At 31.8% G+C, this 18,135-nt stretch overlaps 1 protein-coding gene across 3 annotated transcripts; it reads left to right on the forward strand.

Annotated features, from left to right (window-relative positions):
• Positions 1-60: 60 nt before the first annotated feature.
• LOC144557049 (uncharacterized) lies at positions 61-9,118 on the forward strand. Of its 3 annotated transcripts, none has more exons than XM_078305597.1 (9): positions 61-163; positions 990-1,075; positions 1,532-1,594; positions 2,235-2,310; positions 7,057-7,311; positions 7,569-7,633; positions 7,846-7,989; positions 8,422-8,501; positions 8,742-9,118. In XM_078305597.1, the coding sequence occupies exons 5-9, from the start codon at positions 7,111-7,113 to the stop codon at positions 8,852-8,854; spliced, it is 603 nt and encodes a 200-aa protein (XP_078161723.1). In that variant the 5' UTR covers positions 61-163; positions 990-1,075; positions 1,532-1,594; positions 2,235-2,310; positions 7,057-7,110; the 3' UTR covers positions 8,855-9,118. The 3 variants fall into 3 exon arrangements, with proteins under 3 accessions (XP_078161723.1, XP_078161724.1, XP_078161725.1); XM_078305598.1 differs by having other exon boundaries at positions 8,769-9,118; XM_078305599.1 differs by lacking the exons at positions 8,422-8,501; positions 8,742-9,118 and adding an exon at positions 8,117-8,386.
• Positions 9,119-18,135: the final 9,017 nt, after the last annotated feature.

The following is an 18,135-nucleotide window of genomic DNA, read 5'->3' on the forward strand; positions in this document are numbered from 1 at the left end:
GAAAGTTCTACTTGTCTCTTTTTTATTATTTTTATTTTACAAATGAAAACCCTTGGCGTCATTCTAGCTTCTCTCAAACGCTTCATTCCAGAAATTTCCCACTTTGTTTTGTTCTCTTCACTGTCACTCACTCTCACTCGCTATCTTCGATTTCTGGAAGCAGGTTTTCCATTAACTCTTTTCTACTTTTTTTTCCGTCTTCTTTTCTTACGATTTTACATCTCATTGTTTTCCGGCTTCTACTTCATTCTCCTTTCGCTGGATTCCACTTCCCACCCATTTTCACCTCTTCATTCCGCTCAACCCCAATTAATTTTGTCCATTTAACTGAATCAAAGCTAAAAATAGAAAATGAAAAAAGGTCAACCCGATATACCCTGCAAAAATTCTTTCTTGCACATCCCCTTTCATCAGTTCAACCATCCCTTTCACATAATACCCTTTCACATGAGCCAGGATTTTGACACCGCTTTAAACAACTAAAAAATGAAACTGCTATTGAAGACATATGCCAACATCAACATGTCATTATTATAATAACTCAACGCAAATGCAAAATAAATCAACATCTGATACAAATTAAAAAGTGTTTGAACAAAAAAGAAGTTTCTTTATGATCAATTTAATGAACATCCTTTTGTAATTATTCTTAGCCAAGTTGATTAAGTTATTGTTATATAATATATGATATAAGAAATTCCCGAGGCAACAATGATGAAAGAGGCTTTATTAGGTTCATTAACTATAATGTATACAATAATGAAAAGAAGAAAAAAAACTATTAGCTTTGGTATTTCATCCTTCTCTGGAGTCGAAACCCAAATTTTTGTTTTTCATCAATACAATTGTAATTTTATTTCTGAAATCACATTCTTTACCTTACTCTTCTCAAAACTGCATGTTCTGTTTTTCTTAAGTTCTAAATATAATTTCTACTCTATTTCTTATTGCCAATATTGTAATATACTGCCACGAGTGATTTATTACAGGATAAATATAATAGTGTGATACAAAGAGATTTCTAACTGGTTTTTCGACTGAATAGGCAATAGACAGCAATTCTTGGAACTCTGAGGTACTTTCATTTCTTTTTATTTTCTGGACAGTTGATTTAGATTTTAGCAAATGCTTATTAAAACATACTATATATGTAATATAAATCTTATTATGGTAATTATTCTTATCCAAGTTAATTAAGTTGATGTTGTATAATATAAGAAATTCTTGAGCCTGCAATGATAAAGGAAAGTTTATTAGGTTTATTAACAAGAATTTATACAATGATGAAAAAAAGGTTTATTAGATTTGGTATTTCATCATTGTCTAGAGTCAAAACCCAAATATGTACTTTTCATCAATATAATTGTTATTTTAGTTTTCAAATCGCACCCTTTATCTTACTGTTCTCAAAATTCTATTTTTCTTTTTCTCTTATATTTCAAATATAAATTTTTCTCTAACACTTATTGCCGGTACTTTAATATATTGACACAAATGATTTCTTATATCATATTGTAACAATCTGACACAGAGGTTTGTGACTGGTTTTTTGACTGAGTAGGCGATAGATGGTAGTTCGTGGAACTCTTTTGAGGTACTTTTCTTTATTCTTATTTTTTGGACAGTTCATTTAGATTTTGTATTGTTCTTAAAATCAAATTTTTCTTCTCTTAAATTCTAAATATAAATTTTTCTTTACTTCTTATTGCCGGAACTGTAATATATTGACACAAATAATTTCTTACAGCATATTCTAACAATCTGACATAGAGAGGTTTGTCACTGGTTTTTTGCCTGAATATAAATGTTCAAATAAGAGTATCTGTTTAATAATGTAACATTTAGACAATTTTAATGATTGATTTTGACAAGTATCTGTTTCCAAATTTGCATGATTCATTTTCTGACAATTTTTTATTTAACTAAGTCCTCATTTTCTTTCTTCTTTAATTGTCAAGTATAAAAGCTTAATTCTTTTGATTAATAAACAATATGGTAGATAATGTAAAAACAATACGCACAACAATTTCACAATGAATTCTACTTATTCTACTTTTCTTATAATTTCCTTGGTTTTTTGAATCAAAACCCATATTTATATTCCTATATCAAATAAATTTATTACTTTCATTTCCAGAGCCCGATTATAGCTTTTGTTAAATTTTCTTTTAATTGGTAAAAATATATCTCCATATATTTATTCATAATTACTAATTCAATTAGTCTCAACACAGCTATCTATCGTAAGGTCTCCACTCCTTCGTTACTTGCATTTCAACTTCGCAAACTGCTCTTTCTACAGCTGTTCAGGTATTCCGTTAATCCTTTATTTACTTGTTACTTTTAATTTTTTTTCTTTATAATTTGTTCCACAACATTAGAAACTTTACTGATAATAGGCAGCAGGATATATTTGCTCTTAGACACAACATTTCAATTTTTTTCATCAAATTTACACCACACTAATTTAGGTCATGAGTAACGAGGAAAGAAATGAACCAATAGATATTAGAAGAAAAAAAAGAGTGCGACATAATTCTTCAGCTTTGCTCCGAAGATGTGTTGGAATGCACATAACGGATCCCTATAATTCTGTTAGTGGAGTAAATTTATCAAACGATATAGAAACGTCACAACAGAAGATCTATTCTACAGGATGTCTAATAGGTAAGTATCGAATATATTGTATATTAGCATTATACAATTATAGAAATCGACATATTCTAATTTAGAATAATACATTTCTTTATGTGCAAAAATTTGTTAAAATATATCATACTTTGAAAACAGACCAAGAGTCATTACCATCCAGTTCAGCATTGTCTGAAACGGAATCGAGATTTTCTAATATAGACACAACAAGAAATCTTGCAGCTCCGTCACATCAAGAACAAACACCTCTACAAAAAAATCAACATCATTCTCACAACCAATTACAAAAAAGTAAGTAAATTTCATAACACTTATCTAAATATTATTTTCTGTTCATTTTTTAAAGTTACATATTTATAATATTACTACAGAATTAAATAAAATATCTATTACAAACTTATTATATTAACTTTGTAATTATCATCATGCTCATGTTACAAACATAAATTCTAAATTATTTACCAGGAAAATATACGTGCCCACTAGACTTGGGAGCTCCAAATTGTATGTGTAACTATTGTGGAGCGTACTATTGGATTGCTGAAAAAAAAAGCAGAACACAGTACAATCTTTGTTGCAGAAAAGGAAGAGTTATGATACCACCTTTAAAAAAATCTCCAGATTTATTAGAAAACTTATTAAATCTTTCTATAGATCCTAGATCAAATCATTTTAGAGAAAATATTAGAACATACAATTCACTTTTTTCCTTACATTGATGGGAGTCAACATAGATAATAAAATAAATGATGGACATGGACCATATGTTTTTAGAGTTTCAGGTCAAAATTATCATCGAATAGGATCTCTTCTTCCTCCTGAAGAATGTAAACCAATACATGCACAACTATACATGTACGATACAACAAATGAACTAAAAAATAGATTAGACAATTTTCATAGTGAAGACAAATCGCATGAACTACGTCCAGATATTGTGTCAGAATTGATGCAAATGTTAAATGAAAACAATGTCATAGTTCAGTGTTTTAGAATGTTCAAAGAACGCTTTCTTGAATCAGATATGCAAAAATTCAGCCTTAAACTAACAAGTACTTGATCAACCAAATTTTCACAGTATTATATGCCAAAGGCAAGCGAAGTTGTTGGTTTAATAGTAGGAGATATTTCTGGAAAGAAAAATTATTGTGATGTCATTGTTGACCATCGTACAAATGGATTACAACGGATTCATCCTGATCATCCAAGTTACATGGCATTACAATATCCACTCCTTTTTCCATATGGTGAGGATGGTTACCACCCAAAAATAAAATATGTTGAAACAAATGGTAGATAACCAATATAAATCGTGAATATGTTACAATGGCTGAATTTTATGCATATCGATTTCATGCCCGTGATGGTGATGCCCTCACAATTTTCAAATCAGGACGATTATTTTAACAAATTATTGTCGATGCATATCTATCAGTTGAATTAGATAGGCTATCATTCATACAAAAGAATCAAGAATTTCTTAGATCAGAAAATTACAACAACATTCAAAATGTAATACAACAAGGTCACACAATAGGTAGAAATATAGGCAAAAGAATAATATTACCAGCAACTCATGTTGGAAGTCCCCGATATATGCTCCAAAACTATCACGATGCAATGGCAATATGTAGGCAATTAGGAATGCCAGATCTTTTTATCACATTCACATGCAATCCACAATGGCAAGAAATATACAAAATGTTATTACCATACCAAAAACCTGAAGATAGACCAGATATTGTTGCACGTATTTTCAAGATGAAACTGAAAAAATTGTTACAAGATATCAAAGATAATAAGCACTTCGGCGAAGTCATTACATGTAAGTGCAATTCCCACTCTTCATAAATTTTCTTATTCAATAATAGTTATAACAACATATTTCAATCTATTTCTTCTAACAATTGTTAACTAATGAACATATGTATATACAATTGAATTTCAAAAAAAAAGGTCTTCCACATGTTCACATGATATTGTGGATGGCACACCACAATAAACTAAAAACACCACAAGACATTGACCAATACATATCAGCAGAAATACCCGATCCAACATCAGACCCAATTGCATATGATGCAGTTGCTAAGTTCATGATACATGGACCATGTAGTGGCGGTGCATTAGAAACTGGGTGCCTAAAAAATTGATCATGCTCGAAAAGTTTCCCTAAGAAATACAATGATAGAACCACTATAAATGAAGATGGAATAGTTACTTATAGAAGACGTAAAACAGAATTCTTTGTAGAGAAAAAAGGACTAAAATTAGATAATCGTTTTGTTGTTCCTCATAACATTGATTTAATAGTCAGATACCAAGCTTACATAAATGTTGAAAAATGTCATATATCAAGACTTATCAAATATTTGTTCAAATATATATGCAAAGGAAATGACAGAACAATTGCAGAACTAACTAGCCTATTAAAATCAAAGAGAAATAAAGAAAATGAATCTGAAGAAATAAATGAAATAAAAGTATATTTAGATTGTAGATACATAACTTCACATGAAGCTATTTGGAAATTATTTCAATGTACTTATATATAAACTTTTTGAGTTCAAATGTACTTATATATAAACTTTTTTATTACAATTATTCATGCCTTAAAAAGCAATTGCCGAAGCAAAGCGAGGCCTCCGGCTAGTATATAATTAATTAATGTATATGGAGGCCACCGTAACCGGCTTCTTAATGAGTGAATAATTAATTAAGCGGCATTTAGTTCCACATTTGTTTCTGTCCTGCTTCCGCGCTCTACTGGATCGAGTTCTATAAATGAACCTTGCTTGTTGTCAAAGAAAAGGCATCGAGCTGCATGGTGAGCATTGAGCGAACTATTCTTTCACCTATTACCAATATTGAAATGGTTCAAGTAAGTACCATGTCAAATTGAAACCGAAGAGTAATTAGGTCAATACCAAACAACAGGAATTCGGATCACCTAAAGTAACATAATTTTTGTGTCTTGATCCAGACTGTCCGTTCTGCTCAAACATGAACATTAAAGGGGCCCCGCACGTTCCATCACTGGCTGGCTGGATTGACCCGAATTTCTGTTCGGACTGTCCGGTCAAAACTCAAAAATTGGGTTATTTTGGGGATACGGACTCAAATACCTTTAAAAGAGAAACAAGTCTAGCTTGCATAGTTAGACAACCAAAGCTAAATTGTAGCATAACCTAAAACAATCTCTGAAACCAAGTTCTATACAAACATAATGAAAATGAAAACAAAAGTAAATTTGCTGTAAATTAAGAAATCCGTATCACCCCTCGTATCGTATCTGAGGTGCAAATGATAAATTTGGACCGTTCTTTGAACTTGGCATGCTCAAAACAGATTGTATAATTTTAATAGGCACCGGATTGATCAATTTAGTCCAACCGAGATTAATCTGGGCCATCAGTTTTTTTTTAAATTACACCTCAGATACCGGGGGGGGGGGGGGGGGGGGGAGACAGAGTCTACATTAAGTCCATAATGTTCAATTTAAAAGCATGTATATTAAGAAAGCTGTGAATGATCAATGTGTTCATAAAAATAAACTATTGTCCTCTAATCAGAGGACACCTCCTGTGTCTTTACTTTTAACCGATCTTCCTGGCCCAAATGAAACTAAAAATGGAAGCCCAATAAGATATTGATATTATTTATTACATAGCCCAATAGATAAATAGATAAATTTGAAAGGCTAACGATATACTAGGTAGCTTCTTTTTTTTTTTTTTTTGGACAGTATCAGTGTTTAAAACACCGCCAGTCTCACTGGCTGTTTCCTTCTGGAGTGAATATTATGGCTGGTTGAGTGGTTGTTGAGGATAATAAATAGTTTATACTGAAAACAGTGTGGTCCAGTCCGATCCAAGCTCGGTCCATAGGTTGTCCCTACGAAGCTGAAAAATGAACTCTTTCCTCTCCGTCTCCACTCTGCTGTGAGCTACGAAGCCTAAGTAAGGTTTTCTCTCTCCTCCTCTCCGTCTCTTATCTCCGGCCGTCTCTCTTCCGCCGTCTGTCTCCTCTCTACTGCGTTATTTTTTGCGATTGATATATTGTTTATCCACCGAGTCTCCGGCCGTCTCTCACTCTCTCTTCCGCCGTCTGTCTCCTCTCTACTGCCGGATAAGTCTCCTCTCTACTGCCACCGTTATTTTTTGCGATTGATATGTTGTTTATCCACCGAGTTGACCAACTTTTCTGATTTTGAAGAGATGGAATTTGATTTGACAGGGGGCACATGAAAGAGTTACATTTTAGCCCTTCTCACATCCTTTTTTTTTACAGTTTTATTGCATAAGACTTCATTTCTATTGACGTGTTCTTGATTGTTCTCACTAGTTGTTGTCATCCCTTACAGCTTGGTAAACTCAATTTTTAGTTTTATTATTTATGCTGTAGAAATTGAAGACATTAGTACATTTTGTCATCTCGATTCTCGCTTACCCGACAACAATGGAGGGAATAAAGAAGCCGCCACGTAGGGTTCAACTGCTGTTCGATCATTTCGTGACGACCAAGGAACAGAAGATGAAGGGGGCTCATAGGATCATGGTGTTAATCCACGCCAATAAGAATACCGTCAGCGAGTTTTTTCAGGACATCTGTGACCATTTGGGCCTCAGGTGCACTTCCAGTCATGGCCCTATTCTCAAGGTTGGTTTATCTTAATATTAATGTGCTTATAGTGCGATTGTTGAAAAGTTTGGCCTTTACACAATCTGTGCATCTGTCATGTTCTGATCTCACCAGGAATCATTCCTGTGATCACATTCCTTGCGGTTTGAGATAAACTACTGGGCTCTTTGATTGTTCCTTTTGAATTTGAAAAATGTCTCCTTTTTATGTGGTTACAACAATTTGCTTTGCAACATACATGTTCAGGAACTAACACTTGTTTCTTTTGAGTGCAGTTGAAGGAAACTATCATTCCCGGATTTCAGCCAACCTCAATTTTCAGAGATCTGGACAAAATAATGTACAGTTTGATGCATTCTCTAATTTAATTCTGCTTGGTTAAAAAATTGTCATTCTTATTTTTGTTATCCAGAGTTGAGGTTGATTTACCATTCCCGGATTTCAGCCAACCTCAATTTTCAGAGATCTGGACAAAATAATGTACAGCTTGATGCATTCTCTAATTTAATTCTGCTTGGTTAAAAAATTGTCATTCTTATTTTTGTTTTCCAGAGTTGAGGGTGATTTTATTAAGAAAAGAAAGAAGAAAGCTGTTGCAACTGAGAAGAAAATAAAGGAGGTGAGGAAGAGGCCATTACCAGAGGAGACCGGGTTAAAGAGAGAGCAGAAGGAAGTGCAAATACCCACTAGCCCCAAGTAGTCTTCTCTTACCACATGAATATTTGTTTTTTGTCATTTATTTATTTTCTGGTAACACCTGAGTTTCCAATGGCAAATGAATTAATTTGTGAAATTGGGTATAGTCATCATATCTCTTGTATAGGAAAAAGAAATTAAAGCTGATGGTTGATGAAAGACCAGTTACAATAAATGAAAGACGAAAATATCCAGCTGCAACAACTCCTCTAGTTAGTTTTATTAAAACTTTTTGTCTACATCTGATTTCGATATAAAATTTATTTCTTTCTCAAGCAAGAGTCCCAAAATTTGTGTTGCATTCTGAGGAGCATAATTATCTAGAATTATAAAGTGTTTTGTGTCCCAATCAGATACTGGTACTATTGGTTCAAAGTGGTACAATTACCCGGAGTAGTTGGTCATGCTAAATATAGTAAGTTTCTTATTCAGGAAAGCTTGCCCAGGAAATGGCACTCAACAGTCCCTACCAGGCCATTTGATACCTGGTCAACCCCGATTCATGTCTCCAGGTAAAGAATTTGCTTTATTCTTAGTGAATCTTTTTAGTTATTTTCGAGCTTCAGGCTTTAGCCTGGTTACCTTAGTAAGTCACATGGGCAAGAGTATGGAACAGTAGCAAGAAAACAAAAAAGTAGTTGATAAAAAAAAAAAAATTAAAGATTTGGCTGGACCTGAGACCTCACTTTACTACACAAGGCGTCCGACATTTTGCTCTGTTAAAAGCTGACAATATTTGAATTGTCCTGTAGATGTCACTAACAGCAACTCTAACTCAGCTTGGGAGGCAAATGGCGAGGCTGCAAATGTAAATGAAAGCACTCCACAGCAAAATGGTTGGGATGCTTGGGAACCAAAGCACTAGCTGTGCTGGTGCATCTTGGCCACATATGGGACAACATGGCGGTTTTGGGTCTGCGGTGGCTACTCTAGAAGGGGAAGGGGAAAGGGAAGGTAGCAGTGGCAAGTACTAATGTTTGTACTTGAATTGTGTTGCTTGTTTGCAATTGTAATAAATAGAGATAGGATGTTGCTGTGTTCTGGATTTTAGGGCTTAGCTAGGATTTATTTTATGGTGTCTCTATGACGATATGTTTTTTAAAAAAAAAAATTCCTATTTTATGGTGTTGCAAAAATTATAGTTATTATTATACCATAAAACTGTAAAAAACACACGTTATATAACCCTAAACCCTAGCAATTTAGAAACATTGTAGTAGTACAAATATACAAATGTTATTTTAAATCGCCATTTTAAAATAGCCATTCCTGTGAAGTGAATAGTATGGCTGGTTGTTATTTGTAATTTAAAGAAAACAAGCATTGAATTAGTACAATTATAATTAATCAGATTCAAATAGCTTATCGGATTTTTTGTTTGTAAATTCAGAATATTCATCTTTCCATCAATTTGTTTTACAAATTTCAAAATTCAGGAGAGTTGTTTCTCTTAGGACCTTATTGGATCCACCCCTACTCATTGTTGGAGCTACATCATCATGATTCATGACTCTTCTGCATTTTACTTCTCATTTGCTTTAGTTGAAGGAGATGAAATAGAGAAGAGATATAATATTGAAGTCTTATAGGGTAAATAAGAAAAAAAAAACAAGAGTTGAAGGGTATATAAAAAATTAATATTGGAGACGCACAACTTACATTAATAATAAAAAAATATTATAATCCACTTAAGATTTAGTGGTTCCAAATGGTGCGCTATAACTTAGAAAACAAACATAACATGCTATTTAAAAAATAAGATAATTTGAAAACCAATTAGAAATAAACCTATTAGTTTCTTATACATCATATTTATCATATTTATTTGTTGATATATCACATTCATTCTTTCTTCAAATCAACGAATCATGAATTGGGTTTGTATTTGATAGAAAGAAACGTCATCGCACCACCCCATGCTTATTATTCTGAAGGCTTTAATATTTTGATGTAAATCATGGAATAATTTATTTTTGCCTTTTAGCTTTTTATAGTTAAATATAGAGATGGGACAATTTTTATTCGCCTACAATATATCAATAGTCCAGCTTTTCTTCTGTCAATTGTTTCTAAATAAATAGTTTCATATGTTGACTATCTGATTAAATCCACCATTTCATTTCAAACTCTGAGCCATTTCTGATTATAGTACCTTACTCTTTGCAACAGTAGTTTGAGAATTGCTTTGTTTTAGGAAGAGTACCAATTTATCATATGGAAAAAAGTGATTAGTAGAAAGAGATCCTCTCAGAGAAAGTTTGTTGAATTTTTTTTTTTTTTTTTTTTACTTTTGTTTTAGTACGTAGTAGGGTTAGTAGATGTTCAATTGTGGTAGATGTCTTTGAAGAGACATCATGTATTTGTATAGTGTAAACTTGACAATTTGTCATTGAATAATAAAAATATATGAATAATGATAAATATGAGGTCACTTGTGCATAAAATTATTTGGCAAAGCAATAAATATTATGGATGGACTTGATTCCATCACCATATAAGCTCACTGCCATAATTGTAAAAAAAAAAATACAAGGACTAAGATGCATAATTAGTAGACCATAAGCTGACTAGGACTGTACCTACTCTCCTTTAAAATCAATTTTGTAGGTGTCTCTTTGAGCCTCTGTGCAGTTCAAAGAATCTCCAAAGCATCTGTATCACTTGTATGAACATGCCTTCCTTACCAGTCAATAGAATGAGTTCTGTACCAGTGTGCGACCATTCGTACCGGCCAGCAGACTGTACCAATCACGTAACAGTTCCATTGTTTACATCTCCTTTTCCTAGTACGCTGGCACCTATGTCAGCCTGTTGAACGTGTCTGCCTCAGTTTGTATCAATTGTACTTTATTTATTGGAAGAATAAATTGTGAAAAATTGCCATTTAGTTTAAACCGTGTTTCAGGGAGCTATTGATAGTGCCTTTTTTTTTACTCTTATATAAATGAGAGGAAACATAGTTTATATGTTTATATCCTAGAACAATACTGTTAATGTACCAGTACCTTCAATATAGCTCCTTAAGGGTAACTTGGGGTATTGTACGCAGTTGTTGATTTTACTGGAATTGGTACAAGATAGCACATATCAAGCTTTGTAGATGCATAATAAAAGAATAGTAAGGCTTGGGTGCTATGGATAGCATAAGACCATCCCTTACTACGGTCTCAAAAACCTATCGTATAACCTTTAAACTTCGATTTAAATATCTCAATAAATTAGTTATATAATAAACTTGTAGAATGCTAATTTTTACTATTTTTGAAATTTTTTTACTATTTATTATGATTTACGAAAGATGGTCAAAAATGGCCTAAATTTTCTTTTATTTTCCTATTCATTTTTGGCCATCTTTCATAAATCATAATAAATAGTAAAAAAAATTCAAAAATAGTAAAAATTAGTATTCTACAAGCTTATTATATAACCAATTTATTGAGCTATTTAAATTGAAGTTTGAAGGTTATACGATAAGTTTTTGAGACCGTAGCACGGGATGACCTTATGCTATCCATAGCATCCAAGCCTTACTCATAAAACCAAACATAAAACACAAGAAGCGTTCAAGTGTGTTTTACCAAAAAAAATCATAAATATATTAAAAACAAAACACTTCATAAAAATAAAACGTACAATGACTAGCTCTGTTTGTTTAAGTTTACTATCACCTTTTCTGAAACCAAAAACAAATTTCTTGCCATAAAATGGCTTTAATTTTATCATTAAAGAATGCGTCCCAAATAAAACCAAAGGAGAACCAAAACCCATAAAAAGCCGCCCAAAACAAGGCACCATGTAACATTTTCATGATCGTACCCCTTCCAATCCCAGTTACCATAAAATGGCTTATCATTAAAGTATTCAATCCACATAAACCAAAGGAGAAGAAAAATGCATAAACCCAAGACAAGGCACCATGAAACATAATTAGACTCTCTCCAAATCACCTCCTCTATTCTGTACCCCTTCTTTGACTTCACCAACACATGCACATTCTCTTTCTCTCCTTCTTGCATTGCTATTGCTACAACCATTTCCCCCTCTTCCATATTCATCTTGTTTCGGATAGTAGCCGCTCGTGCCCACCTATTGTCATCACTTTCTATTAACAGAAGACTCTGATTTGTAGCAACAACTATTGATTTCTCAGTTTGCAACGACATGGCGTGGCCGGATGGTGCTAACGGTATTGAGCTATCTCTATGTAATACCTCTGTCACTGTGCCGTCAATCGTATCCACTTTGAAGATCTTTCCTGTTGTTTTCTGTAAAGGGAGAAAAATATATATAAATTTAGAATTTGTGTGTTGATGATTTTTCCTTTTGTTCTTGCTACAAGGATTACAAAGGAAAAAAGAAAAAAAAGTAGTGCTCCTTTGCACCAATTTATCAAGAAAAAATTGATAAATGGATTGATAAATTTTAAATTTGACAAGCATTTGCAACAATCTCTATACATAATCTATTCCATACCTGTAGAACAAGGATGTATCCATGACTGAGATACATGATCCCACCGAGTCCTTCATCATCGAAATTTTTTAATTCAGAAATTATTCTCTTGCCGAGGGTATGGTTATTACCGACAGAAGTATCCGCAAGATTACTGACATTGTTAAGCAATTTTATTTGCGCGGACAAAACAATTTCTTGTAGTGTATCTCCGCAGGGCCCCACCTTCAACAAAACCCCTCTACTGGCGCTGCTAACAAACACCTCTCCGCTCTCCAAATCCACCACGGCCCCACTAGGAGCACCGTCCAACTGTGGCAAAGGCATTGCATAAATTCTCCTGTATGATTTCAAATCATAAGCAGAGACAGAGGAAGGATTTGAGAAGGTAACAATCAGACGGAGTCGTATCTGATCAACAGCGAGAGCGGTGACAAAGACACCATTACTATTGGAAGAATGTTCTGAAAGGAGGCACTTGATCGTGCCTCCATCAGAAATGGCATAAACAACGGGGTCCATCGCAGATCCAACAACAAAGTGACGCGCGGTTGCGTCCCATGCTAGACTCGAAAATTGGAGGGTGGAGGAATTGATGTTAATGACATGGTGCGTCAAGCTAGAAGTAGTGTTTATGATCAAGAGGAAGATCAAAGAAAGAGGGAACAAAGGAACCATTGAGGCTGTTTTGGTTTTTGGTGCGAGGCTTTTTGTGAGGAAGATTTTATTTCCGATAAATCTGAAATCTATTTATGTGAATTTTGTTATTTAGTAACGCTTAATTTGGTCACCCAAATTAAAAGCAGTAATGTGTTATGCTTTTTTTTTTTTTCTATTTGCCTAAAATTATCATTCTATTTTCTTATTTTATTGTTCATATTTTGATTGGATATACTATATATATTTATGCTACATATACGAAAGCAACTCAAATTAGATTTTCTTGTTATATTTATTTATTTTTAGAATAAAAATAGAGACAATTTGTAGTGTACTCATGGAACTATCTTAATATTCAACATTCACATAGAAATTAACATTTTTTTTATCTCAATCTATTTATTATATTTGTTTTTTAGACAAATATATCATTTCCTTTCAAATGGAGATATTCCTTTAGATAAAGTGAATTTTTTTTATTTAAGAAAAATAGTAAACAAAATTTTGAAAAATGTAAAATTTGATGTACAAGTATATTTTCAAATAAAGATTATATTGAACGGTTAAGATCGATTATTTGGACTTTAAAAATAGAGATATTGATGAATAATATAGACTACAAGTACATTTACAATATATAAGTGCATCAATTTCAGCCTTTACAAAATACAACCAAATCTTAGAAGCTTGTGCAATCAGCTACCTGAATTAGATTTTCATAAATTCTAGATGTTAACCCTATTCTAATAAAAGCCTAATAAACTCAATTAAATTTAAGCCTAGCCATGTGTGGAATTACTTTTTTTTATTTCATTAATTGATATTTGCAAGTATATATCATTAAGATAAAAAAAAGAGGGCTGCTTCATAGCAATCTGCAAATTCATAAGCTACACATAAGAACAAGAAAACAAACAAAAAAAAAAAATACCAGCAAATTCAAATATGAATTCACTGAGACTACAGTGACAAATTAATTATTCGGGTTTGGTTCGGCAAATTAATTATTCGGGTTTGGTTCGGCGGGTCAAAATTCGTGATTGGGAAATAATTCAGATATAATCTGGATCAGAGATCTCAGTCCCACAAGGGAGGAAAAAATGTTCTAGAAAAAAATTCAGGAATAATTCGTAAAATTCGGAAAAAGTTCGTAAAATTCACGAATTAGCAAATAATTTGGTCAAAGTTTGGTCAACCGAATAATTCGGCATTCAGTTCGCCATCACAAAAAAAAACGAATAATTCGTTTGTCTGAACATGTGCTAAAATTAATATATAAGTTTTTAACATTATAATATTTTATTTTCTTTTCTATTTACATGCTTTAGTATTTGATCAATAAACTTAATAAACTTTTGTTTGTAAATATTTGATTATAATTAGTTTGCCTGAACATGTGCTAAAATTAATATAAATTTTTAAAGAAATGTGAAATTTCAAAAGACCTAAATTGAACGCTGAATATTCCAACCTCTTGTAAAATTAATCGTTGGTATCATCACATAACAAATTTTGATTTAATTGTGATAACTATAATTTGTTAAAGAAAATATGATATCGACATAATTTTTATTGTTTCGGAAGGTAAAACCGTGTTATAATTTATAAAGTAATTTGTGTGAGAATTTGTCACATTTTATGAAATCATTTATGAAAGAAAGATAATAACGAATCATATTTTTCATAAATTATTAAAACTTTTCGTAGTAACTTTTCTTCACTTAAAACAACTATAATGAAACTCATACTTCAGCTTAAATTTGTTAACCGAAACTCAATAGTAGTTTTAATCTGTTCATAGTACGTAATATATAAATCAAAATCTTACTATAAAATAAAATTTATAGATTTAGATTACTTTATTATTTTTTGAATAAGGACAAATCAATTTTGTTGCTAATTTAAAGAGACAAATCAGTGAAGAAGATGAAACGACTCTTTTATTTTCTCTCTAGGTCAATTCAATTTTGTTGCTAATTTAAGGGAAAAATTTCACGTATACCCCTTAAAAACTTCAAAATTACGTATTTCTTCTTCTAAATTTTAATATTACGTATTCCCTCTTTTAAATTGCAAAAACTCATATATTTACCCATTTTATTGCCTTTTATATTAAAACACATTCTAAATTTATAACATACCTATTTTATCCTTTTATTAAAAAAACATAAACGCCCATCTGATTCCAATTTGAATCTGAAGGTTCCTCTATTGTCCGAATTGCTTTAAGATCAGTGTGTGCTAGACCAGCACAAATGTTGAAGCGAATACACACGAATAATGAAGCAACATGCACATCTTAATGCGATGCACACAAATAAAAATGCTTTGAGATTCGTGCATGCTAGATTAGCACGAATATTAAAGCAAACACGCAATAATCTTATTGTGATGCGTCCAGATCGGACAGTAGAGGAACCCTCCAAATTCAAATTTGATTTTGATGGAATGTTTTATACTTTAATGAAGGGTAAAGTAGGTATTTTATAAATTTAGAATGAGTTTTAATATAAAAGACAATAAAATGGGTACATATGTGAGTTTTTGAAGTTTAGAGGGGGAAATACGTAATTTCAAAATTTAGATGGGAAAAATACATAACTTTGAAGTTTTTGAGGGGTATACGTGAAATTTAATGAATAGAAAAATCAAATTTAATGAATAGAAAGGAAAAAAAGAAAAGAATGTTAAATTTTTATGGGTATATTGAATATTAAATTAAAAAAAAAAATTATAGGTACACTAAATTTTTTTTCCATATAAATATTTGGATAAAAGGGATAGCTCAGAAAATGGGGTAAACCGTAGATACAAATCAGCAATGTCTATTAGTTCTCAGTATTGAATTGAGGAGAACAGGGTCCAATGTGAAATATATATATTATATTATATAAAAATATGTGATAAACAATATTTTTCCTCAAAGAGTTACCCAAACCAGTGGATATATAAATATAATGTTGGTCAACCGTTGTTTTGGTACAATTTTGCAATAATATGAGAATTTTAATTCTTCATTTTGGCTTACCATTAGTCTTTAATGGGTTTACATTTAGATAATTCATTTTGTTTATTTTTGTTTTAATTAATTTTCAATTTTTACTTCGACTGTTGACCATAAAGTTGACATTTTGTTTATTATCAACAAATGAGATTGAGAAATTAATTTTAAATTATCTGTTAATCCTAAAATGGTAAATTTTGTATGAACGTGTGTACTTCATTAAATTATACTATATTAGTCTTATTGATATGTTTTTTTAATTCTATTTCATATTGTTGTTTTTGGGGTTTTACTGGTTCATGTATTCTTTGATTTTCAATTCTGATACATGATTCATATGGCACAGGTGTACTGTTATAGAGCTTATGAATAAAATTATCAAGACTATGGTTGTTCAAATATGATAAATTATCAAGGCTGGTATAATTTGTTTTTTTTTTAAGAATTATTGGTACAAATTTGGTCTAATCTGGTGCAATTTTCAGGCAATTTAGGTTCAATTTAACTAACTCTAAGCAATAAACCTAAACCTAATCCTAAAGTATGAACAAATTAAGTTAAAATTAAATAAAAAACCTCAAAAAAATTTGAATTATTAAGATGGTAAATAAAAAAAAATTTGGGGATCACTTGTTTCAGAGTCGGAAAGCCAGATTGAAGGAGAAAGGAGAGCAAAGTTCTCATTTCTTTCCATCTCATCGTGTGGAGAAAAGACAGAAATAGCGAAATTGGAAGAACGCAAAATTATCGCTTCGAGATATATCAAATTTTAATTTGAACCGTGGTTTAATCTGGTTTTCTCCAGCGAATTTTTGATATGAACTAGCAGCTTAAACCGTTTTTAACCGATAAAACAACATAGGCAATATTTGAAAGGGATCGAACCGGACAGGTGATCGGTTCCGGTTTTTTCTTGCCGAATCGGCCATTCCAGTCCGGTTCTGATAACACTGTTTCAGACCACTATTGTTGACCGCAATGAAAAAATAATAAAAAAAATAAATATTTCTTTCCTATTAAGCAATGGGACTGTGTTAGCAACTTGAATAGTAAAACCTCAGTATTCAAATCTAACCCATTCAAATATAACTAAACGACAATAATTGCTCAAATATTACTCCAAGAGTCCAAACAATAAATAATTACAAAAAAAAAAAAATCCTATTCGAACAAATCAGAGACAATTAGAAGCTCCCTAGCATTTCAAGATCATTCAAACTAAATGACAATTTCTCATGTCTTTTCTTCTCTTTAAAAGAAATAATATTTCATGCATTTTGCTTTCTTCCCAAATTTTTTTAATTACCACCTCAATATTTCAAAATTATAACATTATCACTAATTTGTCAAAAATTCATCTCTTGTCACGTGTGCAGACTGAGTCTCCGCACCAAAAGTTCATATTTTTGTACAACTGAACAGGTACAGAATTCTTGAAAAAAAACATAGTCCGTGCACGTGACAAAATATGAATTTTTAGACAATTAATGATAAAGTACGAATATTTAAAGTATGAGGTGGTAAGTGAAAAAATTTCGGTCCTTTCTTTTAACTAATTGTCTCCTTCTCTGACTCAGAATTATACAATGTTGAAAGTTCAGTTAAATAGTATCAGTGTTTTAAATAGCGCGCTATAGCGGCGCTATAGCACCGCTATAGCGTTTTCCGATCAAAAAAGCTATGGCGCTATGCCCACATAGCGCCGCTATAGCGCGCTATTCCGCGCTATAGCGCCGCTATTTGAGCATAGCGCGATTTTTTTAACCCGTACGCTATTTCGCGATAAACGCTATTTAAACCATTGAATAGTATACAATACTAGGTGCTGTTTTTGCAATTTCAAACCAACTTTCTAACAAATTTTAAAAATAAATTGCGAATCTAAATTCAATTGTTAGTTCATTAATTTTAATTAATTTCGAGTTCTTGAATCCACAGTGACAGGTTTAAAAGTTGAAAATAATTCAAATATAATATAAATATAATTAATTAATAGTTCAGTGTTTTATAATTCACATAATATACAGAAC

The sequence above is a fragment of the Carex rostrata genome, chromosome 7 (assembly GCF_964058835.1).
Source record: "Carex rostrata chromosome 7, lpCarRost1.2, whole genome shotgun sequence".
Classification (NCBI taxonomy): domain Eukaryota; kingdom Viridiplantae; phylum Streptophyta; class Magnoliopsida; order Poales; family Cyperaceae; genus Carex; species Carex rostrata.